We start from the raw sequence: 27,988 nt of genomic DNA on the forward strand, positions 1-27,988 counted from the left end.
TAGATTTCTATGCTTAAAGACTGTTAGAATATGATCAAGTATTTTAATGTGATACTAGTAAGAGTACTGTACTATGCACAAACTTTTAGCTGTAGTTCAAACAATAAAAACTTTAAAATGATCTATTAACCATAATTCATGTATCTTTCTCTGAGTCATTTAAGCATGCAAAACATACTTTAAAAGTTTTAGAAACATTCTTACACTAGATTTTTTCCACAACTGGTTCTTGAACACCGTAACTTTAAATTATTAAAACTCTTTACTTTGAAAAGGGGGATGGAGCAGAAGAGAAAAAGGAACAGGCTAGTGTAGAAAATATACTTTATAATCAAGAGTAATAATGTTCATCTTGCAATGCTCAAATGATAGCGGTTTACTCAAAGTTATGATTTTCTTGTCATTCCTATACATAATCTAACTGGAGACAAGACAACACAGTCCAAAGAATCTTCGCTTTCGTCTTCTTACTAATGGGTAGGGGGTCAAGTTTAGGAGGCTGCTATCGTCTGTGATGAAAAAAAAAAAAAAAACACATTTTAATACAATTACATAAATACACACACACATACACTCAAGAGTTTGTATCTTTGTGCATCGAGTACCTACAGCATCAAGCAATAGATCCCATCGTTCTAGGCACAAAGCAAATAATAAACTCTTTTTTTTTGTAATAGAAGTAAAATGAATAAGGGTCTTAAAATGCTATTTATTAGGATTCCATGAAAATGCAATAGAAATTTTGACATGAGGAATAAGCAGTTCAATGACAAAACCTTAATGAAATTATACCTCCAGTGCTGGAAGACCCAAGCCAAAATATTCCTGCTTGATGTATAATGTTAGGTAACAATTAAAACTCAAAGCACAATAGTTTTGAGATCTTAATTGCAGGCATGCTAGCTTGACAACCTAAGCTCAAATTTTAGATTACTTTAAAGATGAAAAAGAAAAAAATATTGAGTGTCATTTGTGCACATCAGTGAGAATTTCAATTTAAAACCCCAAAATCAGAACATCTTGTCACATGAAGATTAAAAGTACTTGCTTTGGAAAGTTAGCACAATCTGCTGTCCTTGCTTCTGGCTAACTTTCTATCATCTTGTATATTAACTCCTTTTCAATACACACAGAACATATAAGTGCCTGTAATTATGTTAATTTGTGTCCTGTCAGCAACTCTCTCAAAAAATCTTTAGAATTAACTTTGAATTTGAGCCATCTTCAGGCAAGGTTTTAGGCTACGAGCTATATACCTCATTATGTTCCTATTCATGATACATCAGGACCTAGTCTTGATTGGAGGCTCTAGACACAATTGTAATACAAACTTCAGTAAGTTTCCTCCTTCCAAATAATTTCCACTCAATCTGCCTGTGCCATAAACTCTTACCTCTATAATGAATTCACCCATTCTGTATTCATCTTTTAATATATTATGATGAACGTTAGACTGTTTAGTTCCTCAGAACAAGATCCAGGACACATTAGACATACTTCATCAGCTGCCAGTGTGCAAAGAGTATGCAGCACTTAAGAAATACACATTATCACGAAATAAAAAAAAAAAAAGGGAAAATTATTAGCTTTCTAATGTTATTCACATGAAGAAAGAAAGTGCCTGTTGATGTGGAATATATGAGACTGCAGGGACACAAAATGAAGGCCCACTCCTAAATAAATTCTTTAGGATGACAGCCCCCTATGCATTTGTATAGGATACTTCATAGCTGGCTATTGGGAAAAGTGAGCTGTTAGCAGCCTTCAGGCAGATACCCACATAGGGTCAGTGCCTTGTTATCCTACAGCTGTTGCAGGGGCAAAGTAAATTCCATCACTCAGCGTGTGTCCTCTCACAGTCTGTGCAATTTGTACCTTCATCACATCTGAAAAAACATGTGGCTTGAGATAGGGGATAAGTTGTGCTGCTGCCTTATCTCCCCAGGACAAGTCTACTATTTTATCTGTAGATACCATATACATAAATGTCCCCAGTCCAGTGTTTGAACTATAGTGTTCTCAAGTGAAACTCAAGAGGACAAAGTTCACGTATTAAATTCTGGCACCTCTGAATCAGTAGGGAAAGGATTTCACCTGGATTTTTCTTTCCGTAACTTCTACATTTTTTTTCTTTTTTTTTTTTTTTCATATCTAATAGAAGCTGAAATCTTTAATGATCTTAATTTACCTCACATGAAGAAAATACAAAACCTACCTTGATTTTTCAGTGGTAAAGGCATAGTTTCCCTGAGTTTGCTTAAAAGGTTTTTCATTTCTCTCATATCTCTGCAGAAACAAATTCAAAAGAAATACAATAGAACAGCAGTTAAAGACTCACAGTAGGAATGGTTCACAGTATCGTTTTATATGCTGAACTAATGGAATAAAAACCAAAATAAATAATATAAAATCTACTGGGCAAGCATTTGGTTCAAATGTATCAGGAGATGCATACCAAAAGAAAGGACAGAAAATATATTAAGAATTTTAAGCCAGTCTGATTGTAACTGGTAGCTTTCTGTTCCAAATCTGTTATTTTTTCTGGATCTTGAGTATTCCATGTTAAATGAGTTGGTGGGCACAATGTGATCTTAGTGGCAGAATATTCAACATGGTTACAACTAGCACTGATGAGTACTATTGCTAATATTATATCTCATTATTGGCATTTTGTAGCTTGTACCAGGAACGTGGACAGTGTTCTAAAAAGTAAAAAATGATAATATATGCAGTTAATCCATGCCACTTTAGCTCCCTAGGGATTAAGAGAATATTTTAGATAACAGGGCTGTAATTCTGTCCCCTCTTAGGACTTTTGCATGGAATTTGCTAAAATTTTAAAAGGCAAAAGATGGAAAATACAGTAACAACACTGTGTAACCTCACAGTGCAGGTATCCACATATCCACATATGGATATATTTTGAAAGAGAACAGAGGCTGTGAAAAGATTCCTGATTTAAAGATTATAAAGAAGTAAACATATGTTGGCCATCCGGATGGCTCCCTAGCAAAGGGTCTTAGTTTTGTCTTTTACCTGGACAGTCAAGAGAATGAAAGTCAACTTGGATATACCTTTGGATGACTTTTCCCCTCTGCTCCTGAGCCTTCCACATGTGTAACTATGGACAGAAGCAACTGATATGAATCAGCTTCTGTGCCTTTGGTTTATGAAGGCAAAACTGCAGGCAACATATTCAGGTGTAAAACCAGAAATCTGGTAAGATGAGACAAAAACACTCTCTGTTTTAGCACCAGAGCTTTCTGCGCTTTGTTTTTGGCAGTAGTTCCCTCTGGTAATTAACCAAAGTAAGAATGTCACTTCTCTTTGCCCTTCTCATTGGCACTGCTTTCAGTTATGTTAAATGCAACACAAATGCTAAGCAGGCTGTAGTAATTTACCAACACTTGCAGTAACAACGCTGGCTGCCTAACTGGGAAAGACTAAATAAACTTTGGACAGGAATGCATTTTATTTAGGACTAAAGTGTTACAGATACCTGTCAGTGTTCTCAATATCTGTGGAAACCTGCCATAAATTCTGTTGGATATCTGTTGGAGATGACGACATGTCTTCTAGAATAGGTACTTCGGAACTCTCCTCCACTTTAGTGTCTAGGATCTTGGGTGGCGCACAGGGCTCTTTTCCTTTAAAATATTAAAACAAAGCACATATCCCTATTATTTATTAATGAAAAGCTATACTCAGATTATATCATTGATGTTTTGGGCTAGATCTTGCATAGCATAAATGAAGAGAACAAGCAGTGAATGCAAACTCCAAATAAGAACTGTTCAGCAAGAGAGTGGACCAGACCAGCCTGCTCATCAGAGTGCTGCTGTACGGTCCATGTTACTTCCAACAGGACGAAGAGGAAGTCTGCACAGGCATGTACAGAGCTGAGCATTTTCTTCAGTAAACACAAGAGAGTTCAGTGTTGCTGAGAGCAGTTTGTATCCTTGCAAGCTTCCTGGGGCCAGATGGTGGTTGTTCTTTGCAGTGGCAAGCACAGTCCATGCTATACTACTTTCCCAAATCACAAATTAGTAGCCAATTAGTAGCCAAACAACTTTCTCTTGTTTTACTTTAAACTAGAAATTCCTGGAGCTGAAAAAACTGTTTCAGCAGGTTCTTTGAACTGTTAAAATTTTGATAAAGTATTTCTTTGTTAAATATATCAGATACTCATTGTCTGGATGTCCAAGTAGACCTTAGAAGAAATCTTTGCCTAATGTTTTCATTATCAATTAAAGTCAGTGCAATATATATCCTCCTCAAAAGTCATCTAACTGTATGATTCCCAAGAAATGACCTGACATAACAGCTTATCATCTAAAAATGTTGTTATTTATCCTTTTTCTACTGCTTATTTTGGCACCTACTACTAACTTTGCCTTTGCCAGATACCTCTCTGAGTCAGGTGAATCCATCAAGTGCTAGAAGATTACCTCTGCTAAAAGAAAAATAAAAGGTGAAATGTTTTCTGTTGTTTCCATGAGTTAAATTGGGTCAGTAAAGAACCAAGCATGCTCCAGAACAAGTGGCAGAGGATGGGGGTGATGATATGGTCAGAAGCAGCGGAAGGGAGGAAGAAGTGAAGGCAAGATGAGAGCAAAGTAACAAAGAGATCTAGACCTTTTTTGGTAGGAACAATCATCTCATATGTTGACTCATTTGCTTGTGCAGCAGCAGCCTAAGCCTGCTTCCCACATTGTATTTTTTATTGTGCATCTATCACCTTTTAACTAACTTTCAAATTATTTTTGGTGGCAACTGCAGCTTATGCTGTTATTTTAAGCTAGAACTTAATATACAGTTTTAACTGCTTGTGTAAGCTTCATTATTCATTATTTCTTCCAGTACGAGAAGCCTATAACACAATGTACTGTTACCAGTATCTCATTTACAGTTTTTTTGTGAAAGAGGGTTGTGCTGGGCGAACTATCTCATTTGTCACTGTTGTCACAGAACACAAGGTGCTGTTGCTAGCTCTGGGTGTTAGTTAATTCTGACATTATTTTCAAGTGTTATGTTGATGCTGACTTGACCTTTGGTGATACACCATCAAGAAAAACAGTCTATACACACATCCTTCAGTGCATCTGTAGATGCGAAGGGTGTTTCAGTAGAAACAATAATGATTCTTTTCCCGAGCTCAAGAACAGAAGCAGAGAAAGTGCATTATGCTTTTTGCTAGCACAAAGGCAGCTCCTGCAGGTTTAGCAGAATGAGCGGCACAGATTTCCTTTCAACCGAAAGAGCTCTTTACCAGTAATTTTGTTGTATTGTGAACAGTTCATGAAGCCTTCCTTGAATTTCAGAGCATCTGCTCAATCACTTGAAAACAGTTAAGATTCAGCTAATAATAAAGGCTTTGCTTGAATAATGTCTATGACTCAGGCTTAACATTTCCTACTATATGGTACACACTGTATGGAAATAAAAGCTCTTTAATCTTCTCATCCTAGTAGGGGGGCAGGATACCTTTTGTACAAACACACTTGCTTAATATAGAGATGCGAACCGTAAATTTTACTTTCAATTTAGTCAGTGGAACAACTTTCACCTATTTCAGCAGGAGTCTGATCATGCACTCTGCTTGCAGAGGTGTCCACAAGCAGTTGCTGTTCTTGCCAGTTGGCCAGGCAGTGACTATTTTTACTGCTGGTAAATTTTTAATACAACACACACTTGATGTACGATGTGTCTTCTAGTCTAGACACAATTCATTGTGTCCTTTTATTTTAAGAAGCGAAGATTCACTTTCAGAGTGAAAGGTTCTTGAATTAAATAATGCTGAAGATCAAGAAGAACAAGAAGAGCTGCCATTTTCCATACTGCTAATAGCTATTTGCTATAGTCACCCTGATATGACAAAAGGGACAGTAAGGGTATTAAAGCTATAAATTAGGGACTGCAGGAGGGCTGAGGAGAGTTTCTCACAGTTAACATGCTCGAATGCTGCCCTGAAAACTTGACTCTATACCTTTTCCTGACCCAGAGTTTTCATGTGAATCTAGCCAAGTTGTCTAAACACAGTAGCTCCTCATAATAATTACTGGCAACATACTTCTCATTCTCTGGTTGCTCAACATGAAGACTCTGCATTCACAGCTGCAACTGAAACTATTGAGAGATTACTCTAAGTATGCCACAATCTCCGATCCTAAATTATCACTCTTTAGCTTAATCTCCTTGTTCCTTTTTTGCAATGGGAATAATTGTTACTATCTCACTATCCAGGACAGTTCTGAAGAAACTCATCAGTGAATGAATTACTGAGAAAAGTCTGAGGAACAGAAGGATTCTATGTTTGGAACAGAATTATGTACAATAAATACAACATAAAACACTGAACAATTAGAATACAACACAAATGACTGCCCAAGTATTAGCATGTTTCTCAATATGACAGGACTCTTGGGACAGTGGAAAGGAGAGTGAGGAAGTGTATGACCAGGTAACGAGCAACTTAGTACATACAAAAAGGTTGAATTAACACTTCTTAGGCACATTTCATTCTGCCATTTGTGGAGCTGCTCTCCAGAAGGTCAGTCCCCAGCCTGTACTGGTGTCTGGGGTTATTCCTCCCCAGGTGCAGAACCTTGCACTTGGCCTTGTTGAATTGCATGAGGTTTTTCACCGCCCAGTTGTCCAGTCTGTCCAGGTCCCTCTGGATGGCAGCGCAGCCCTCTGGGGTATCAGCTACTCCTCCCAGTTTGGTATCATCAGCAAACTTGCTGAGGGAGCACTCTGTGCCTTCATCCAGGTCATTGATGAATAAATTGAACAGGACTGGACCAAGGACTGACCCCTGGGGGACCCCACTAGCTACAGGCCTCCAACTAGACTCAGCACCACTGATCACCACCCTAATAGAGACATGCTTATGTGAGGATGATGATAATGCAATAGAAATAGAGATTTTGCAGAAGCTGAAAAGCTACAGTTGTATAGGTGATTTTACAGTTTGGTACTCTACGTTTAATGAGTATCTAAGCATGCCACAAACCTGTTTTTTGTTTAAACCAGCATCTGTACATAGGTCTTTATTCAATACCTTTCCGATGAAACTGAAGGAATTCTAGCAGACACATGGACTTAAGCATTTCTGTTGTGTACATTTCTAAGCAACACTGCAACTGGATGTATAATCTACAGATTTCAGGATGAATTTCACCATCTTCTGGGCTGCAATAAAAAGAAAAAAAATAGGAATGGGATGAGAAGAACATGAGGCTCATAAAATCTGATTTCCTACTCTTGCAAGCAGCCACATTATAATTGCTTTATAAGCCATTAAGCTATGCATATATGATAAACAAGCTGTTTCTACCAAACTGGATTTAAAAATATCTTTTAAGTCTCCAAGAACTCAAAATACTTAGGTTCTCTTTGGTAAGACTGTATGGTAAGGCTTTTGTAAAACTTATTTTCTCTTTTACATATATTTGCAAATGGAGTAAATTAACAGCCGGAAAAATCTGAGCTTTCTTATCCTCTTTATCAGCTTTGGAGAAATATTTTCTGGTTGATTGAAGAATTCTTGTGTCATTCAGTTTCAGATACCCTTGGCCCTGGTGCAGCCACAGAGTGAGGAGATTGCAGGGTCCCTTCTACTGTCTCTTTTCAGGCTAAAAATACTGGATGAGACTTCATCAACCCCAATTGAGTTTTTTGTTCTTGCAGGTTTCTGTCTGAATTTCTTTTCTTTCCCCTGTTTAAAATACTGTTCATGTGATTAGCTAATGCATCACTATGAGAGTGGAGGGAGGGTTACAGAAATTTTCAGAAGAGCTATCTTTCAAGAGTGTCTCAGAAGTAAGAATTTTTAAAACAAAAATTGAAATCAAGAATAAACCTAGATCTCCAATTAACTGCATTGAACACCAGAATAAATCATTTATCCAGATTCAGGATCCAACTACTCTCATGTTTGGTTGCAAAACTGATCAATAAATCTCCCTTTCCTAGTTCAGACTGGTGTGTGCATAAATATTTTATAAACTTAACTGTTTCCTTCGAGTGCTCAAAGAGGGAATTTATCCAGCAATACCTGAAAAGTAGGTTTTTAATTCCCTTCCCAAAAGCTCTTTCAGGAGGGCAGTAAGTGGCAAGGCTGAAGAATTAGGATTTCAGCTACTTCCTATTCTTCCTACATTCTTGCTATTGGCTTGCAAGCACAACCCCCAAAATTGGAAAACACAAAAAAACAAACAAACAGAGACTCCTTCTTTACTAAATAAACTGAACCTAATTTCTAAATACTACCAATATGAATCTAAAAAATTTTCTCAGCAAGCTTTCAGATTTCTAGCATATGAATAAAATAAATGAAGCTTTCATAGTAAGAAGTTTGCTAGTATTCTTTACAGGGATTGAACTTCCTATGGTTAAGCTGACACTTCTAATATATATTCTAATATATATTCATATACTTCACTTGTGGATTTGCTCAAGGGAACCAAAGCAATTTATCTGAAAAATTATTTGAAGCAACACTAACTTGAGCTATTATGCTCAAATCATTTCTTAATATCAGTCTTGGCCACAGACTTCTGAGACCTACAGCAGACAACATTTATTTAAGCCAGTAGAATAGATTCTGTCTGATACCAAGGCAAGAGGCCATTACTTATACTCAGTCAAACCCTGGGTCCAGTCAAAATGTTAGGTCTGGCTCTTTCCTCATGAACAAAACTGAAAAACTGTATTTTAAGAAAAAATCCTACCAACTTGTGCTGATACAGTTTTACTGAAGTTCAGTTCAAACAAATACTGTGTATTAAAAGCTGTTAATTTCTGTATTTGAGAGTCAGTATTCTTTCAAACAAATTAGAGGTGATATGTTGCCTCAAAAGCAAGTATCCTGCCACTGGTATCAGGGACACCAGGGAAGATTAAGCCCAGCCGCACTCTGGGGGTGTGAAAGCAGACAGGGCCAGAAGACAGACCTTGGTTTATTCTGGGGCTCGTGGCAGTCTCAAAGGAATATTTGATGCAAGGACCTGTCATATATTACCTCCAATTAGGGAGAAATCGAGAGGGAGAAACTGTTTAAGAACCATAGTAGTGGTAAATTGTGCAATCACAAATGCTTAAACAAGCAAAAATTGCAGGAAAAAAAAGAAAAAAAAGGTGAAGGGTGGGTAGGAGTGAGGACTGGGAGGAAATCATGCTGGACTTACTAACAAGGGGCAAAGGAAGTTTAATCCACTAAGCAGAACTCATCAGAAAGGGAGAAAATAACTGCAGTACAAATTGCATTTACTGTGGTCTGTGTTACTTCAGAACCAGTACGATATGCATGATAATAAATTTGCCAATTGTAAGAGCTCTATTTCCCTTGATTAGACCAAAAACACATGTATTTCTTTGAAGTCACGCCTAGTTTCTACTCTTAACATGAAGTCTGCATTTGTTCAGAAATCATGCCATACATGATATATTATTTCACGTAACTTAGCATAGAAGCATACAGTGTTGAAGAACTGAAAAGGGGTTTTATTCTCAGTATCTCAAAGATATCTTTTCAGATGCTTGCTATAATATTTCTTCCTGTTCTCAATGACACTGGAGCACTTCAAGTCCCTGCATATTTTTCCTGAAAAATTAGCTACCTGAGAGAAATTTGCTTATTCTGGGTCAAGTCCTTCAGTTCATATGAAAATACGCATTTGCTGGAGATGGATCCGTGTTCAAATATCGCATTCTTTTCAAAAGATATGAACATAAATATTTTCAGTGACTGCACTAGCAGTAGTACAACAGAATAATGAATCCTAGTTAGGGCTGAAGATTATGCTTAGAAGAAGAAACACAGCAATACAGAAACTCATACAAAAATGACTATGGAATAAACCATATTTGAATTTTTAAAAAACATACCTAACTGTAGAGTCCTCAGACACTTAGAAGTTCTACTATGCATATTAAAGTTTTTAATATTACTTTTTATCTTGAATTCTTCCAAAGTATCTAGTACCAGTTTAGCAAGAGTTAAATCTTTACAGTCTCTACTATTAGATGTTTGCTATTTCTTTCATTTTTAAGCAATCTATACATTATAAGAATAGCATAGATCTGTGATCACTTAGCTGATTAGGAATTGAATGTTTTTTGCATAAACAATAACTATAAATTTAGCAGCATTTTTTTTGTAAATTCACAGATGGCAAGAGGGTTTTTAATGCAATTCCATTGGTATTAACCAAAGAAGATAAAAAAAATATAGCTGAGATTTCAATTTAATTTGCCCTTGTATAAATCAGGAACAGCTCTTCAGAAGTAGACTGGTGTTTTCTAATCATACCAGTATTCAAGACCAGGCTCTATTCCTTCATTTTGCATATACCACTCCTAATGCTTTCAAACTTTTCTGTAAATGCTTGCTACCAAATTGGATAAATGTCAAGAGCAGAATAGGTTTCTGGTTAATTTGCTGCAAGAAGCAGTCTCATGAGTAAATGCAACCTTACAGAGTCCATTTAACCAAATCTATTACAAAGAACTAGCCTAATACAGCAGAAACATAGCACACCACATTTTCTTATTCTGCAATAGTATTTCAAATTTCTGAATTTTGGGTCTGATATACTTGTTTTTATTTCTCTGATAACTGCATTTAAGACTCACAGAATATATATTTAGATAATACATGACCTCCGGAAATCTTTTACTATCCTCATTTATCCTAACTTTTAGCTTAGAAATGAGTTTTCTTATACCCCTTAGTGTCATCAATAGCCTTCCATGTACCTTGAGCAGCATTCCCCAATTCACCACAACGGAGTTGCCTCAATAAATGGGGATGGAACTATGCCTCTTCCTGCTGCAACTCTCGCTTCCTCCTGAACACTTGGGCAGTAATCAATTGCTATCCAAACCAATTAAAGGATTACAAAAAGACTTAGGAGCGTCGAGGTCTGCTTGCCATGTTTTTCCCCCCAACTCCAAAATTTAGCTCTTCAAACTCATTGCTCATCTAATACCGAAACCCTCCAGCCTCTCAGTGTGCACTTAAGCACACTCAGTTCCTGCTTGTAGCTTCCAGGATGCCTACGGCTTGCTTCTAGGCAGGGCTTCTCAGTCCTGCGGACGAGCAGTTACACACCAAGTAGTGGCTCACCAAGCTAATCACCTGTTTCTCCTGCAGGGCGTCACCAGCTAAACGTGCGCAGTGCAAAGCAGAATCGCACAAAAATGTCACCACAGAGGCAGCAATGGCCTTTTTCTGTTTGGTTGCTGAGTCATCTGCTCTGCTGCTCAGATGAGAGCACTTTCTATCAGAGATAGAGAGGCTGATCTACTTCATAATCTTATACCAGGAAAGTTGCATCTGCCTCTTCTAAAGGGTACCATTCTGTAACCACAAGGACATCACTGACAGCAGCACTGAAGCTTCACTGTGAGAAGATAATTTCCTTAGAGCATATCTAGATAAAACTGGATTGTTTTTATCCTGTTTCTTCTCTACATTGTTTCAAATGTTATAAATCCTTATATTTTTAGGAGTTGTGGTTTAAAGGAACTATATTTAAAATATTCGATTTCTTTCTTTCTTTTTTTCTAGTCATTACTGGAAAAAAAATTGAGGGTCTTTAAACAGGACTAAGAAAAATCATACAGCTATTTCACAAGGAAGGATAAGTGGTGAGATGGGGTACATGTGCTCTAGCAAAATAATAATGTTTTTCTGCATGCAGAGTCAACTTTGTGGATCCTTACAGGATTTATTCCAGTCTGAATTTCATTAGAAAATTACAAGCTTTGGTTTTCAAATGGAACTAAGGGAATGGGTTCCATCAGACAAAGGTTTTATGGTTTTGTTTCTAATAACAAATGTGTTGTATAAAAGAAAGCCAGATGGTGAGCTAAGTACTAACAATCACATTTCTCACCATGAGGTCTGTAGGATTACTTATTTGACCTAGAAACACTTGTCGATGTCTAAGGAAAACGGGCAGATCGCTCACTTCGATTTCCCTCTTTTTCTCTGTCTGCAAAACTATGCTTAAAGCTATATAGTGAATATTTTCAAATATATTGTTACTCCCTCACTAGGAAATTCCATAGTTACCACATGAATGAATACTGTACCACCAGGGTCCATAAAGGGACCCTTGATCCTGACTCAAAGACGTGAATGCCCCTCAGTCGATGAGGAACTTGCATTACTGTGAGCCACACTTCTGCAATCCAAGCTCTGCTATCTGCATGTATGAGAGTTATAGAGAAGATGCTGATCTATTGATTTAAATTTAAAGCAATTTAAATTACACATTTTATCGGGATACTATTAAAACTGCGAGTATAAATATTACAAATAAATATTCACTTAAATCTATTGTGTGGAAAATCTCGCTGTCAAGAACTGAATGTCCAAAAAGGAGACAGAGGAGTCCTAAAACTTTATTCGAATAAAGGGAGAGTCCACCGGGCACATCCCGGAGGGGTCTCTCAAATTGCTGGAGGACACAGCCCCCCTTTTATCCTAATTTCCCGACCGAGGGACGCCCTCTCCTTTTCCCCATTGGCCAAGGTACTCACTCAGAAGTTACAGCCTTCCCGGCCTGCCTATACCAAACTCCTGCCTCCTGCCATCTGTTCTCACCTAAGGTCACCCAACTCCTTTGTCCCCCTTGCTGAAGAATGTGGGGGAATTCCCCTATTTCCCTCCTTTGTAAAGGCCCCCATCTCCTTGCAGATGGCTCTTTTTGTCCCACTCGCTCATGGCTCTGCTCAGTCTCCCCTCCCTTTGTCCTGCTCTTCAGCCAGACTGTGGGAAAATCCCCTTATTGATGAATACATAAACTTGAGCATTCCGCTCAATCCCTCCTCTTTTTTTTTTTTTTTCTTTTTCCCTCCTTTGGACAATATTTGTTTTTACAAACCCCTACGCCCATCTCTAGAAGCATAATGGACTCTGCATAGTTTATTAACTAACAACCTGCGTTCAGTAGGTCTAGTACCCATGGGTAGTCTTCATATCCTCCTGGACTCCCACAGACCCAGCAACCCAGCATTTATTTTCCAGACCCACTCCCAGCCAGCGGTACAGATCTATGGAGAGTTAGCCGGGGCTTTCCATCCTCTTCCTTCAACTGACAAGTCCAGATTTCTGGAGTCTTGGAAATCTTAACTCTGGTATGATGAGTCCATCCATGCTCAGCTGTCTTGATTGATGTTTACCAAGACCCAATCCCCTGGTTGGATATCATGGACTGCAAAATCCAAGGGGAGGGTCTGTGCGAGCTGGGCTTCCTGTCGGAGAGACTTCACAAGAGAAAGTATTCTGGCCACATTTGCTTTAAATATATATCACATCTCCACCTCCTTGCCAGGTTGGGTGTTACCAGGATAGGGAATCCCAAACATTATTTCAAAGGGGAACAGCTGAATGTCTCCCCTCGGTTTTGCTGTTATTCTTGCTAAAGCTAATGGGAGAAGTCGTGTCCACGGCATCTTAGTTTCTAACACCAATTTCAAAAGATGCTTTTTAATATTCCCATCCATCCTTTCCACTCTACCAGAACTCTGAGGATGCCAAGGGGTATGCAAGTCCCATTGAATCCCTAGGGCAGTCATGACACCTTGAAGGACCTTTCCTGTAAAATGAGTGCCTCTGTCTGAATCTATTGCCTCTACCAACCCATATCTTGGAATGATCTGTTCTAAGAACACCTTAATTACAGATCCAGTTGTTGCTGAGGCAGTTGGAAATGCCTCGGGCCATCCCGTCAACTGACATACTATTACCAGAAGATACTTAAGCCTCCCTACACGGGGCATCTCAGTAAAGTCTGCTTGGCATCGTTGGAATGGGCCTACATCCCAAGGTCGTCCTCCACCTGCAACTTCTCTTGCGGCTCGGCCATTGGCCTTAGCACAAATCAGACAGCCCTCAATAGCCCGTTTTGCCAAAATGGCTGGACTACCGGGAGGAGAGTGAGGATCTTAGATACTTCTGGTAGGAGTGCCGCTTTTTGAGCTTCCTCATCAGCCAATCGATTGCCTACCCGCTGGTCTGAGTGTCCCATCTGATGTCCCCTGCTATGAATGCTATGAATTACTGAGACCTTTTTGGGGAGGTTCACCACCTCCAGCAGGTGAGCAATCAGATCCTTATGCACCAATGCCTTTCCTCGGCAAGTTAATAAACCTCTTTCTTCCCACAGTTTTCCAAACATATGTGCCACCCCATATGCATATTTAGAATCTGTAAAGATATTCAATAGCTTGCCTTGATATAATTCACAGGCTCTTATTAGAGAATACAATTCTGTGGTTTGGGCTGACCAGGTAGACGGCAGCTTTCCACCTTCTAGCAGCTCCCTCCCCTTAATGATAGCGCATCCTGTAGCCCGTTTCCTTTCTATTACTCTTGAAGATCCATCAATAAACACACTGTCCCCATCTGGCCAAGGAATATCTCTCAAATCTTCCCTAGGTCGAGTCTCGAGATCCGCCACTGTATTGGAGATGGAAATTTCTGTGATCTGTAGAGTCATAAAAATCTCCTGTGAGAAGCAGAGGCCAGACCTTGAGAAAGATGTTTGTCTGCCTAGGCTGAGGGATAAGGAGCACGGATGCAGCTGCTCAGCCCAGTTCACAGGCAGCCCCCCCTGGAAACCTGTTGAAGCCGGCCACTTGGCTGGGCTTGTAGCCAACAACCGCAGACGTCCTCCAAACTAGCTTTGGAGGTCAAACACTCGGAAATGAGGAAGAAGAGGAGGAAGGCAGGACCCTCAAATTGAGGGCTGGGACCTCCGACTGGTATGCACGCCTGTGCACCCGGGCGAGGAGGAGAGTTGCGCAACTGAAGGCGGAGTTTGTCTGCCCCCCGGCCTGCTTCCTGGGTCATACTAACCCTACGTGCCAGGATGCACCGGGCATAGAGAGGACAGTGTGAAGAGAGGTGGGGGGTCAGGAGAAACTCCTCACTCTGAGGCCTGCGCTGACTTCGCGGGAGCCGGTCAGCAACTCTCTCTCTCCAATCTGCCAGCTCGAGAGAATATTCAGGTCCAGATCGGCAGGTATCACCTCATGAGCAGTTATCCATACTTTGCTTCTTTTATGTCCTTTCGTCTGAAAAAATGCTTGATGTAGTCACCTCGTTCTGATGTGATTATTGCTGAATCCCGAGCCTATCCGGAACAGCCACCCTCCGTGCTTCTCCCTTGGGGACAGTCAGGCAAGAAGCTGAGTTAAACCCTCCCCCGCTTCTTAATTTTAAATCTCGTCATCCATTCAGAAGCCCCTTCAGGTATGAGCGGAATGCTCAGGTTTATGTATTCATCAATAAGGGGATTTCCCTACAGCCTGGCTGAAGAGCAGAACAAAGGGAGGGGAGACTGAGCGGAGCCATGAGCGAGTGGGTCAAAAAGAGCCATCTGCAAGGAGATGTGGGGTGGCACATATGTTTGGAAAACTGTGGGAAGAAAGAGGTTTACTAACTTGCCGAGGAAAGGCATTGGTGCATAAGGATCTGATTGCTCACCTGCTGGAGGTGGTGAACCTCCCCAAAAAGGTCTCAATAATTCATATCAGGGGACATCAGACAGGACACTCAGAGCAGGAGGTAGACAATCAATTGGCTGATGAGGAAGCTCAAAAAGCAGCACTCCTACCAGAAGTATCCAAGATCCTCACTCTCCTCCCGGTAGTCCAGCCATTTTGGCAAAACGGGCTATTGAGGGCTGTCTGATTTGTGCTAAGGCCAACGACCGAGCCGCAAGAGAAGTTGCAGGTGGAGGACGACCCTGGGATGTAGGCCCATTCCAACGATGCCAAGCAGACTTTACTGAGATGCCCCGTGTAGGGAGACAGAGGAGTCCCAAAACTTCCCTTTGCTGCTCTCCCTTGATGTCCCCACTGTCCCATAGTACTCACCAGTAAGATTCCAATGGTCCTTTCTGTCAGATCTGGTCCTTTCCATCGGACTTAGCGCTACCCGGAGGTCCTTTCCGTCAGACCGAGTCCTTTCCGTCAGACTACTTGAGGACCCCCTCCCGGTCCTACCTGTGGATCCCCCTGATCCGCTTCTCGTCTGTCTCTGGACAGTCTCGGGAACCCAATCAGTCGTCCGGTGCAGGCTGCCGTCGAAGGGAGTCGATCACCAAAAGCCTTGGTGAGGCGTGTCGTCGACTCCAATTGCCGTCTGCCGTTCCCGGAAGGTGGAAGGATCCCGGACGAGCCCCCAATTGTGCGGAAAATCTCACTGTCAAGAACTGAATGTCCAAAAGGAGACAGAGGAGTCCTAAAACTTTATTCGAATAAAGGGAGAGTCCACTGGGCATATCCCTGTGGGGTCTCCCCAATTGCTGGGGGACGCAGCCCCCCTTTTATCCTAATTTCCCGACCGAGGGACGCCCTCTCCTTTTCCCCATTGGCCAAGGTACTCAGAAGTTACAGCCTTCCCCACTGCCTACACCAAACTCCCTGCCTCCTGCCATCTGTTCTCACCTGAGGTCACCTGACTCCTTTGTCCCCCTTGCTGAAGAATGTGGGGGAATTCCCCTATTTCCCTCCTTTGTAAAGGTCCCCACCTCTTGGCACATGCTCTTTTGTCCCACTCACTCATGGCTCTGCTCAGTCTCCCCTCCCTTTGTCCTGCTCTCCAGCCAGACTGTGGGGAAATCCCCTTATTGGTGAATACACAAACTTGAGCATTCCGCTCATCACATAGCCCTTTCACAGATCAAATCCATGAGTTGTCAAGGTAAAAATCACAGCTGAGAGACTGTGAGAAAACTTGAACATGTGTCAAAAAGAAAGAAGGAAAAAAAATACACGAGCTTCATGAAATTTTTAAATTTATGTATAGAGAATGAAATTTTTAAAACCATCTGTTGATAAAATGTGTTTGGGAAGCAGCATTTTTGCATAAAGTACTTCAGATTACTTTCATTTTGGATTTTTTACTTCTGATCTATTCTCTGCTTTGTGAGCTCTCTTACTTATTTTTCTATCTGAAATGCCCACTTCTACTTGGGGAGCAAAGAAGGCTCCACAAAGTCTTCCTTGGGCACCCAAATAGTTGCAACTGTCACACTATCCCAAAGTACCCTCATTTGGTTTTCTGTTTGTTTTTCTTTTTAGTAAATGCATAAGAGTGGTTAACTTCTTTGCTTTACCACAGTAACAACTCTAGAAATGTTAGAAATAATTGGGGGCTGCTGTATAAACAAGACACTTTTCTGTTTCACGTTTAACTTTTTCCCATGTTGACAAGGTTATGAACGGCACATTTTCAGCTATCTTGCCATGATAGACAGAGATACGAATTTGCTCACCCAATAAATATAAATTCATTTTCTTCTGCTAGAGCAAGGTACTTCCTTCAACAACTCTGAATACATCATTTAATGTGAGATGATAGTATTTGAATTCTTATGCCAAATCTGCTGGCAGGAAATGTTGTCTGTCCAGCAAATAGTCATAACAAAGAGAGAGAGAGAAATTGCTCATGTACAAATAACTGAGTATATTATTTCTCTTGCAATTAAAAGAAATATAGAAAATATAAGTGTAGAGCTGCAAATATACTCAGGAAAGAAGAAACAGTACTCAATATTAGGCAGTATAATTTTAATTTTAAAACCTGAATTTAAACATTATTTAATTGATAACACTGGAATGATTTCTGATTAAGGAATGATTGTTCAGCTGAGATCTTAATGCTTAGGCAATAGTTTAGAATATTTATTAACAGAACTACAAAGCAATTAGAAAAACTAGAACAGATTTTATGCACCTTATAATAAATTCTGACTCCGTCGGAATTTTCCCTGTATAAGCCTGACAGAACTAACATCTCTCCTGCTTGGAGACAGGGCTTGCAAATTGCTGTTGCTGGGAGCAGTTACCCTTTATGGTTTGGTGCCCAACATCTTACTAGAGCAAATCTCCAGGCACCAAAGAGGTAACTATAAATAAGTCATTCCTTAGACGACTCTCCAGGAAGTCTGCCACTTGAAAGAGCAGGACAGAACATGAATCATAAGAAAAAGATGCAGTTACCTGCAGGGTGCTGCACAATTAACCGAGGATCTGCACTCGTTGCTTTCACTGAAGCACACAATCAAAATTATTTTTTTTCTATCACAGATAAGTGACTCAGAACACAAAGAACTATTGACAATTTTTGGGTTAGGAATATTTCAATCCGAAACTTAAAAGATAATTAAGAAATCACAACTGAAAAACAGTAAATGTAATTTTAAGTCTCCAGATTATGATCTTTTTCTGCTACACAACTGCAGTATCTCAAACTCATGTTTCTGCTTCCCTGAAAATACACAGATATTTGAAAGAGGAACGGTCTGACATTATATAGTGTTCTACATTTTTTCCATTGATTTTTATTTGAATTTTAATGCATCCCTCCCCCTTTTCTACAGCTCTTCCTTTGTCAAAACATTTTAGCAATTATTGCTCTTTTTAGTTATTCATCTCTGTACTAATTTACTTCTGTCCTCCTCTAAGAGAACATACTGCTAAAATAGTCTGGACTTAACAAGAACTGAAAAGAGAATCAGAAATACATTTTTAAAGACAATATAATCAGAGCTATATGGAGCCAAGGTGAGCAGAGTGTCTAACTCTAAAAAACTGCAGCGGTGTTGTATTTCTAAATCAAACAACATTTAAGAAAAAGACCAGGAAGAAGCACTTTAAACCCATGAGTAATTCTCAGTCATCCACAACTGTGTTTCAGCACAGATCCATGGAAGAAAATCACTGTCATATGCTGGTGAGACAGATCCCTAGAGCCACCAAACTGCTCCGGGTCATTTAAGAAGGGCAAAGTTCTTGTGTTCTGCCCTTCCAAGGACACTGTGCCTACCTGGGGTTACCCCTGAGTATGAGGCACAGGCTCCGGCTGCTGCTGGGCTCTTCGAGGATCCCTCACAATGGAGGTGACTGGATGGCAAACCTGACATCTGCATTCCTTGAGGGTCCCAGAGGCAGCAGGACTGCCCTGAACCTGCTGGAATGTGCTGGCGGAGTGTGAGGTGGGAGAAAGGGACAGAAAGGTGACTCTGACAAAGATGATGCCGACCCTGCTTCCATCTCTCACTTCTGCTTGTCTGGAAGTCAGAGCATCCTTCTAGGAGGTGGTGTGCAACTGCTCGAGAAATTCAGTTGACTCACCTTCAGCTCTGGTTTAAAAGAAAGTGGCAGTTGCCACTGTGTTTTGTGAGGAGCCCACAGCTATCAGTGCATGTTAGACTGAGGATGCTCTGGGAATGCCTGTGGGATCCAGCTCCTTCAAGTATGAACTATGAAGGATGCCTCTTTTCTGCCCCCTGGTTAGGTTTAGCCCTAAGCAAGTGCTAAAACTCTTCCACTTTGTCAAAACTAAGTTATATTGCATCACTTCAGATGTAGAACTTTTTCCTGCAATTTTAAACTTCGTAAATTGATTTTCTCTCAAAAACAGAACCCATCTTAACACAGTTCTGTACAAAGCAGGATACAGGGATAGTGCCTCACACCCAGAACTCCAAGGACTGACTTTATCACTCTTCTCCCCACCTCTGGCAAGGCAGTAAGAGGAGGAATACAAGGGCAGTGAGCACGGAGTCAGCTGGGGAGGGCGGACATTTCTATAAATGCTGATTGATTGATGTCTAGCCTGGGGAGAGCTCTAGTTGGCTGCTCTATCTGCCGGCATTACCGTGTTTGGATTCATGATTATAAAAATTCTTCTCTGTTGAACTGAGTGTTGCTGTGTTTTGTTTCTGCTAAGCTATACCACCTGCCAGGAGCACTTCATTCAACATCTCAAGTTAAACAGTTGAGACAGTTTCTATTATGCCTGTCTTAATGTAGTTCTCATTAAGTTATAAGCCTGAAGTCTTCTTTACCTAATTTCTCTTAAATCTTTTAATATGCAGTTTAATTTTGCAGCAGACTTTTTTGCTTGTTTGTGTGCTTTAGAAAGCAGATTGTAATTTTAAAATTCCTTCATCTAGAGGAAGTTCATAAACATGTTAATAAAAATTTAGCCATAAATGGGTGCAAATATTCTTTTAGCACAAGTGACTTAATATTAATTAGGTCTGATAAATTACATTCTATTGCTTAAAGAAAACATCAGAAAACTGCTATAGATTGCAGAAGAAAAAAAGAATGCAATCACAGTGTGATTTTTAGGTCTACCTCCCTAAATTTTATTGAACTAAGGGGAAGTTACAAGTAACAATTGTATTGTAAAAGTAATGGATGGATCCCAATGAAAAATAAACAAACTTCATTTTGTTTTTTGTTTTTTTTTCTGATAAGAAGATTTATGGTGACTATTGTCACAGGTTGGAAGGTTGTATGGGTGGAGTGGATGACACTCCCAAGGGCTGTGCTGCCATTCAGAGGGACCTAGACAGGATGGAGAGTTGGGCAGAGAGGAACCTCCTGAGGTTCAACAAGGACAAGTGCAGGGTCCTGCACCTGGGGAGGAATAACCCCAGGCACCAGTACAGATTCGGGGTTGACCTGCTGGAAAGCAGCTCTGCAGAGAGGGATTTGGGAGTCCTGGTTGACAACAAGTTAACCATGAGGCAGCAGTGTGCCCTCATGGTCAAGAAGCCCAATGGGATCCTGGCCTGCATCAGGAGGACCGTTGCCAGCAGGTCGAGGGAGGGGATCCTGCCACTCTGCTCAGCTCTGGTGAGGCCACACCTGGAGTATTGGGAGCAGTTCTGGGCTCCCCAGTACAAGAGGGACATGGAGCTTCTAGAGAGGGTCCAGTGGAGAGCCACAAAGATGATTAAGGGACTGGAGCATCTATTGTATGAGGAAAGACTAAGCGAGCTGGGCCTGTTTAGTCTGGAGAAGAGAAGGCTGAGAGGAGATCTGATCAACATGTTCAAGTACCTGAGGGATGATTGCAGGGAGGATGGGGCCAGGCTGTTCTCCGTGGTGGCCGGTGACAGGACGAGGAGTAACGGGTATAAGTTGAAACACAGGAAGTTCCACCTCCATGTGAGGAAGAGCTTGTTTCCTGTGAGGATGACAGAGCCCTGGGCACAGGCTGCCCAGAGAGGTTGTGGAGTCTCCTTCTCTGGAGATCTTCAAAATCTGCCTGGATTCCACCCTGTGCCACATGCTCTAGGTGTCCCTGCTGGAGCAGGGGGTTTGGACTAGATGATCTCTAGAGGTCCCTTCCAATCTTAACCATTCTGTGATTCTATATCAACTATAGCACGTTACTAAGGACCATGTCCAGTTAAGTTTTAGATATCTCCAAGGATGGAGGCTCCACAGCCTGTCTAGGCAATTAGTTCCAGTGTTCAACCACCATCACAGTAGAAAACATTTCTTCCTTTAATGTTTAAATGTCATGTCCTATATTTCAATTTGTGTCCATTGTTTCTTGCGCTGTTGCTGAGAATAGTCTGGCTCCCTCTTCCTTGTAAGACCTTCCCTGAGCCTTCCCTTCTTCAGGCTAACCAGTCCCAACTCTTTCAGCCTCTCCTCAAATGATAGATGCTACAAGCCCCTATTAGTCTTAGTGGCCCTTTACTGGACCCACTCCAGCATGTTCCCAACCTCTAGTGGTGAATGGGGTCATTCCTCCCCAAGTGCAGGATTTCACAAAAACAGTCTGATCAAAGGAGGACAATCTATTTGCAAGTCAGGTTCACAGAGATGTACATAGCCCTGCACTGGGCCTCTCTGTTTACATATATATCAGATTGTCACAGACACATGGCCAGTTCTAGTTTCACTGTGTCAAGTATCCACAGAATTACTTGCATTATATATACATACCAAGTGCTTAAGAATACGGAAGGGATGAAGCATGCACAGGTGTGAAGATCTGTATCTTAAAATACCATCTTGAGTTTTCTTTCTGTTAACCTCCTCAAAACAATGAACTTCTATAGAGCTGTCTCCCTATTTGATGACTTCTGATCTGTAACATAGTCAAAGTCTTTACCAATCCCATAAAGTAGACCCTCTTCCAAAACAGACTGAAACTTTTTTTCTTCGTCATCTTGTTCTAAGTGTTTTTCTTCTCTTTTAGTTTTGCTTTAGAAAAAAAAAATCACCCTGACTCCTCTCCTTGTTGCTTTAGTCTCTCCAGGTTTGACCATAACATCTACAGAGGTGCTCAGCATAATTCCATCAAGATTTTTAATGCATTTGTACATTAATTAATACATTAATTACATTAATTAATTAATACATTAATGCAAATGTACAAATGCACAAATGTATTTGTGCATTTGTACTGTAGAAAACATAATGGAAGGACCAAACCTTATTCACTTTACTCAGAAGATATTCTCATTAAAATCACTATGAATTTTTTGTATGACTATGGTGAGTTGGAAAGGGTCCTGAAATGCCAACTCTGAAAGAACAGATCATCACCCAGAACTAGAGTACTTCAATTTTAAATACTTTTATTTCTAATCTTTATTCCCTAAAAGTCAAGATAGTGTTGGTTTGAGAAAAGAATTCAAGCCTGCATCTGCTCTTTGATAAAATTTCATGCTTTTCTACAAGAAAAATATGTAGCAGAGCAAGTTAAAAAGTCTACAAGCTATGAAGACCTATTAAGTTAGGGATAGAGTTTCAAGTTTTCCTTTTCAATAAACTGAATCTATTTTTCAAATTGAATTGTAAGGATTTAAACACACCACAGCGTAAAGATGTCATTATTCATCCTCAGCATTTTCTGAGTAAAGACCTTAATACTCAGACAAATCCTCAAATCTTCTATGAGAGCTCAGATCTGTGACATACAAATTGTTCATATGCAGCCTTTGGTTCAGGAAACCCCTAAAGCTACTTCTTGCTGGGAAGTTGCAGACATACTGGGGAAGGCATCATTTTAGGCACCGCCTGTTTTTTAGATACTTTTCTACTAAATCTCTTCTACTGGCTACTGTCAGATTTGGACTAGATAGTTTAATCCAGTGAAGATTTCTTAAAGTTTTATGTTTCCTTGCTACTACTTTGTCATTATCTCCTTTGCTCTTATTTCTCTCAGTTTTTCAAAGCTAAGGTGGCTCTCATTCCCTCCATTTCTTGGCTGGATTGCCTTTCATGGCTTATCAGTGTACGCTTTTCCTGTAGCTACAACTGGAGCCTTCTGTCTTGTTCATATTGCACCACTGTCCTACTCTCATATCCATTTAAAATTCCAAAAGTGATGTTCCTATGATCAGAGTTTTGGTCTTATGACTTCTGTCCTGTTTGGTTCCTAATGCACTACCTCTATCTCTGCATCTCTGATTCCCTCCTTACAATTCCCAAGTTTTCTTACAGAAGTGTCTTTCCCAATGCTAGCGAATCTGTTCTTTCTGTCTAAGCTCTCGCACGTTTCCTCTTTGTTACCTTCCCTGCTCTGGTAGAACCGGGCAGTTATGGAGGGATGTAGGTGCCTTTCCCAGCTGCCTGAATGAGTAGCGCAGGAGGCTCAAACGCTCGTGTATTCAAACAGGAAGCAGAAAAAGGAAGCTGTCTGCTAATTTCCCAAGGAAGACACCAGCACAAACAAGTTTAATGGACTTAATGTTGTCTGATACAGTGAGGTCCATTTCTCGAAAGAAACTCAAACATCCCTGCAACAGCTCAGGTCATTTAGAGACTAACTGAACATTACTAATGAGCTTAACTAATAGAATGATGATATGTAATGAAATTTTATAGTATAGTAACATAGTTAGCTAATTGTTCTTATTATCTCTGGCTGGGAAAGCAATAGGCAGGGCTTGCTATCCTTTAAGAAGCTTTTGAAGAAGTGGATGAAATTGGTGGTGTTATCCAGCCGCGCTGCTCATTCAGAACTAAAGCAGAGAAATAAATGGATCTGTGTCATATATGCTGACTCTCAGTGAGACACTACCCTCCTGACTATTTAATAGTGGAAATGATTTAATGCCATTCCTGTCGCTAAATATTTTTCTTCCTGATACTTTCTCTTCTTACCAAATTATCTTCCCATCCATATTCTATGCCATATGCATTACATCACTGTTCCAGATGAGTTAAAGCAAACTTCCAAGTCTGTTACTGCCCTCTTTCTGTTTGTTTTTTACATTTAATCCTTGCTGCACATCCCTCTCTCATCTTTCCCCACAGATACACTGAGCAAGTTGGCTCGTTCTGCTTCCCTCAGCTGTAGGAGGGTGAGCATGTGAAGCACATCTTGAAAAATGCCTGTCAAACTAAACAAGCAATTTCCAGAGGGTTTCTAACACCTAGCAGTTGTTATGGATAACACATTATTATCACAGTTATTTAAAACAGTTTTAGATTAGCTAAATGTCAATCTCATAGCAACTGCACAACCTTCAGGACATCTTTGTGTATATGACAGACTCCCAACTGTTAAATGATTACTTTAAAAAAAACTCTGTATTTCTAAATGAGCACATATCTGTGGTTTCCGTTCCAGAAAAAAAAAATCCAAGTTTGATTCTGCTGTTTTATGTATAATTTTCTTTTTGAATCTGAAAATGCACAGTGCTGCAATGTTAAGGTAGCATACACTGGTTTAAAAAAATGTTGATTTTTTTTTAAATTCTCACAGACTTTAGAATTTTAAAAGCATGTATTTTGTTTGTGGAACCAATCAGAGGTTGTAATATCAACAAAAGAGTCTCTGCACAAAATCATATCTAAAAAAGTTGACAGCTCTACAAAGAAAGACCCACCAGTGTTTTTTCGTCTTCCTTTTTTGTTTGTTTTTGTTTTGTTTTGTTTACTTGTTAGTGTGGTCTTCTCTTGTATTTCTATAGATTTCATATAAAGTAAACTGCAAGGGGGATTGGGAGAGCTGCCAGAACCAAACCATTTGCGTGCCACTGGAAGGAAACTTATGTTGGACAAGGCAGGCCCCAAAAGCTCTGATGAGCTCTGCTCAGAGGAAAAAATCACTCAGGAGGTACCTATTTGTGTTAATACAAATGCCCTAATCACCATCCTGTTAAGAACCCGTTAATAAACAGACTTTGTATGGGCAGCATGAATTCATTTTTTGTAAGATAATCTGATCTATTTTGGACTGAGACACAGTCTTAAGTATGTGATGATACCTTCTGTCACCATGGAAAGAAAAGTATGTAAAGTACTACAGTAATGTAAGTGCACCAGAGAATACATTCAAAAATTATATGCTGGGAAGGCTTTGATCCTCATTTCAACACAACTAAAGATTTTAAAGCGTGTAGAATTTAAAATTGTTTTCACCGTATATCCTTCTATTCCCCCTACATAATTCCTATCCAATTAAGTATTTTTTCCTCAAATTTTGCTAAGTCTCTGGTTGCCTCTTACTGGTCAGTTCGGTGATATACCCAATGGTGTACATAGCAGGTTAATGCTTTTGCACAAAACCACATCAATTTAAATACTTAGCAAAGATGTGCACATGAGTAGTTTTAATTGAACAGAAGGCGATTCCTACTCAGAAATTGCCGCCAGTTTCTGGTGGGCCTGGTAGGCCATCTCACATCCTCGGGTGCGGGTCCTGTGCATTTCCGCGTGGAGAGATGGGCAGGTGACCGAGACATCCCCAATGGAAATGACCAGCTCCCGGTACAGAGCCACCTGCATATTGAACTCCTGGACCAGCTAAAAAACAGAGACCATTTACTGAGGTGAGACTAAACTACATCACTAACAGCAAACAAGTCTGTATAAAAGCAAGTCCAACCTGGGGCTTGGTTCCTGCTCCTCCTGATTTTACAGCATATGGGATCAAAGTGCTTAGGACCTAGCAGAGGACTCAGATCTTCACACTAGTGGCCTATTCTGTGTACTGTCCATATTCATTTGCAGGAAAGAAACATTGCTGCTTTTAATCTCTGAAAGTGTTTGAGTTATTAGACCTAAATATTAAGCACACAAAAAAAATCCCAGCTGTTTTTCTGGTAGTGTGAGATAATTTTTTGCTCTCACCAAAGACAAAAATATCTCCAGAAATTATTGCCTTTGCTCCTCCTGCTTCCTGATTAACAGCACATTTAGGGATGGGAATGTAGCGTTTGCTTTTGCACTGGAGATTTTGCTCATTTGTTTTGTAATGGTTTTGGTTCTGTTCCTGGCCTCTGAACCAAATTTCAGACTGGAAATTGAGCTGAAGTTACTGTCTGAGATGTACCAGGTTGCCGCTTTCCAGTTACTATTCTAGAAAGCATTTTTTCCAATAAAGGGGGAAAAGAAAGACAAAGAATAAGCATTTCCACATGTTCACAGAAATCTTCTAATACAATATATACAGAAATGATACTCCTGGATAAATGGGTAACTCTTACAGGGATGGTAAGATTATTATTGTTTAGTTCCCTGTATAGCTGACATGAGACGAAACTATACGAAAAGCTGCACTTCCTGTCTTCTGAAAGAAAGCACAGACTTTTTGCCATCCATGGTGGTACTGGGGTGGCAGGCAGGGAGGGTTAGAGCAAGATGTGCATTTATCTTTGCTTTGCTAATTTGACCTCATTTTCCAAACTGTACAAAAACAGACAAAATTAGCATCTTATAACTCTACAGCCATCATTATCCCCAGGATTTCAACATACCCCAGCATATAAGCATGTTAAAAACATTAGTTTGGCATTTGGGAGCTATAGGTCTAAAAAGTTTAAAGTCAAGCCCACAAATTCTTAGAAATAGAAACAAGCTGCTTCCCCTGCAATATTACAGTCTGGGTCTCCATACACATCCCCCACCCCAATTACTCTATATAACTCAGAACCAGTATCTGGATCCATTTTTGACCATGCTTTCTCAAATTTCATTGTAAGAGAAGTGAATAGGCTTTACTGCTTCTGGAGCAGCAAAACAATCCATCCTCAATGCATTCTGGTACAGCTGCACAAAATAAATAAATAAATAAAATAATAAATAAACCCATCCAAACAAAACCCTAGACGCAATATTTGTACTCTGCTAAACGTGGCCTGCGTCTCTGTAGCTTTGGAGGCTGCATGTAGCCAGTGGAGGAGAGAAAAAAAAAAAAGACTACATTGTGTCATAGCAGAATTATTCTGCATTAAAAAGAAAAAAAGAAAATCCACCCATCCTTCAAGTGGTTGAGCTGGGTGCATGTTTTGTCCTCTCACCTGATACCCCGCGTTTAAATAGAGGGCACATTTCAGCACTACGGCATTGCCAAGGAAAACAAAATCGGGCCAATCTAACAGCATCCAGAGAGCAAGAAAGAGAAAAGCGCCGGCTTTACAGCCTGAGCTGCATCCTAGCAATCCATCTCCAAGTTGCATTTTATTTCTGATCAGTGAATTTTAGTGGATAAAGAGCGAAGAAATAACCTGCCACTACTGTTTAACTCTCCAAATTTCACTGCCGGTAAGGAGAAAAAAGGCAGGACCGAGTAGGACCCACTTGTTGGAAATATTTATAGCCCTGCTGTGACAGCTCTTAGTCCTTGGTGATCTGGGAGTCGCTGCCGATTCTGAAGTATCAGAGCGGGTCTCTGCCAGTGCAATTTGCAGTACAAAAAAAAAAAAATCGAGCAGCACGGAAGAGTCCAGCGCGTTTCCAACGCTCTGTCAGGGAATTGCACGACCCATATTTGCAGGTAAAATAGCAGCAACTTCACTCGTTTTGTATTTTGCTCTGCTGAGCGCGCACTGGGGGGGCTGGGGGCCGGCCGCCGTGGGGTTTATACTCCGGTTTGGAGGAGCGTGTCCGGAGCTCGAGCACAGGCCTGGGCCACCCCGCAACGCGCGGCCGCCGAATACCACGGGCGCCACTCCGGGATTCTCCATCGCGAGCAGCCACCCCGGCGCCGCGGCTGCACCGGGCCCTCTATGCGCAGGCTGCTTCCCGGAGGACGCGAACACGCGCGGGACGCTGTCGCCTCACCCACCATCTTGCAGTCGTCCAGGGCTCGCTGGCTCTGCGGAACGCTCTCGGAGGCGCTGCCCGGCAGGCTCTTGCCACCCTGGAAGATGGAGGCGGCGGCGCGGGGGCGCTTCCTGCGCCCGCTCGCTGCCGGGCTCAT

General features: G+C 40.7%; 1 protein-coding gene across 1 annotated transcript; it reads right to left on the bottom strand.

The window, feature by feature from the left end:
* Positions 1 to 8: 8 nt before the first annotated feature.
* On the bottom strand, positions 9 to 27,988 carry LOC104570822 (regulator of G protein signaling 7 binding protein). The gene is made up of 6 exons (XM_088530396.1): positions 27,854 to 27,988; positions 25,424 to 25,590; positions 7,061 to 7,191; positions 3,500 to 3,647; positions 2,216 to 2,286; positions 9 to 509 (listed from the first exon to the last, which is right to left on the bottom strand). The coding sequence occupies exons 1-6, from the start codon at positions 27,986 to 27,988 to the stop codon at positions 418 to 420; spliced, it is 744 nt and encodes a 247-aa protein (XP_088386522.1). The 3' UTR covers positions 9 to 417.

Source organism: Tinamus guttatus, unplaced genomic scaffold, assembly GCF_059628265.1.
Source record: "Tinamus guttatus ecotype Peru unplaced genomic scaffold, ASM5962826v1 Tinamus_guttatus_pri_ptg000370l, whole genome shotgun sequence".
In the NCBI taxonomy this organism is placed as follows: domain Eukaryota; kingdom Metazoa; phylum Chordata; class Aves; order Tinamiformes; family Tinamidae; genus Tinamus; species Tinamus guttatus.

Excerpts from the sequence above, each read along its gene's own strand:
- LOC104570822 (XM_088530396.1), bottom strand. The coding sequence starts at position 27,988 with ATGAGCCCGGCAGCGAGCGGGCGCAGGAAGCGCCCCCGCGCCGCCGCC. Across the intron at positions 3,648-7,060 it reads CCTTCAGTTTCATCGGAAAG|GAAAAGAGCCCTGTGCGCCA; the intron begins GTATTGAATAAA and ends AATATTTTAAAG. Across the intron at positions 2,287-3,499 it reads GATATTGAGAACACTGACAG|AGATATGAGAGAAATGAAAA; the intron begins GTATCTGTAACA and ends TTGTTTCTGCAG.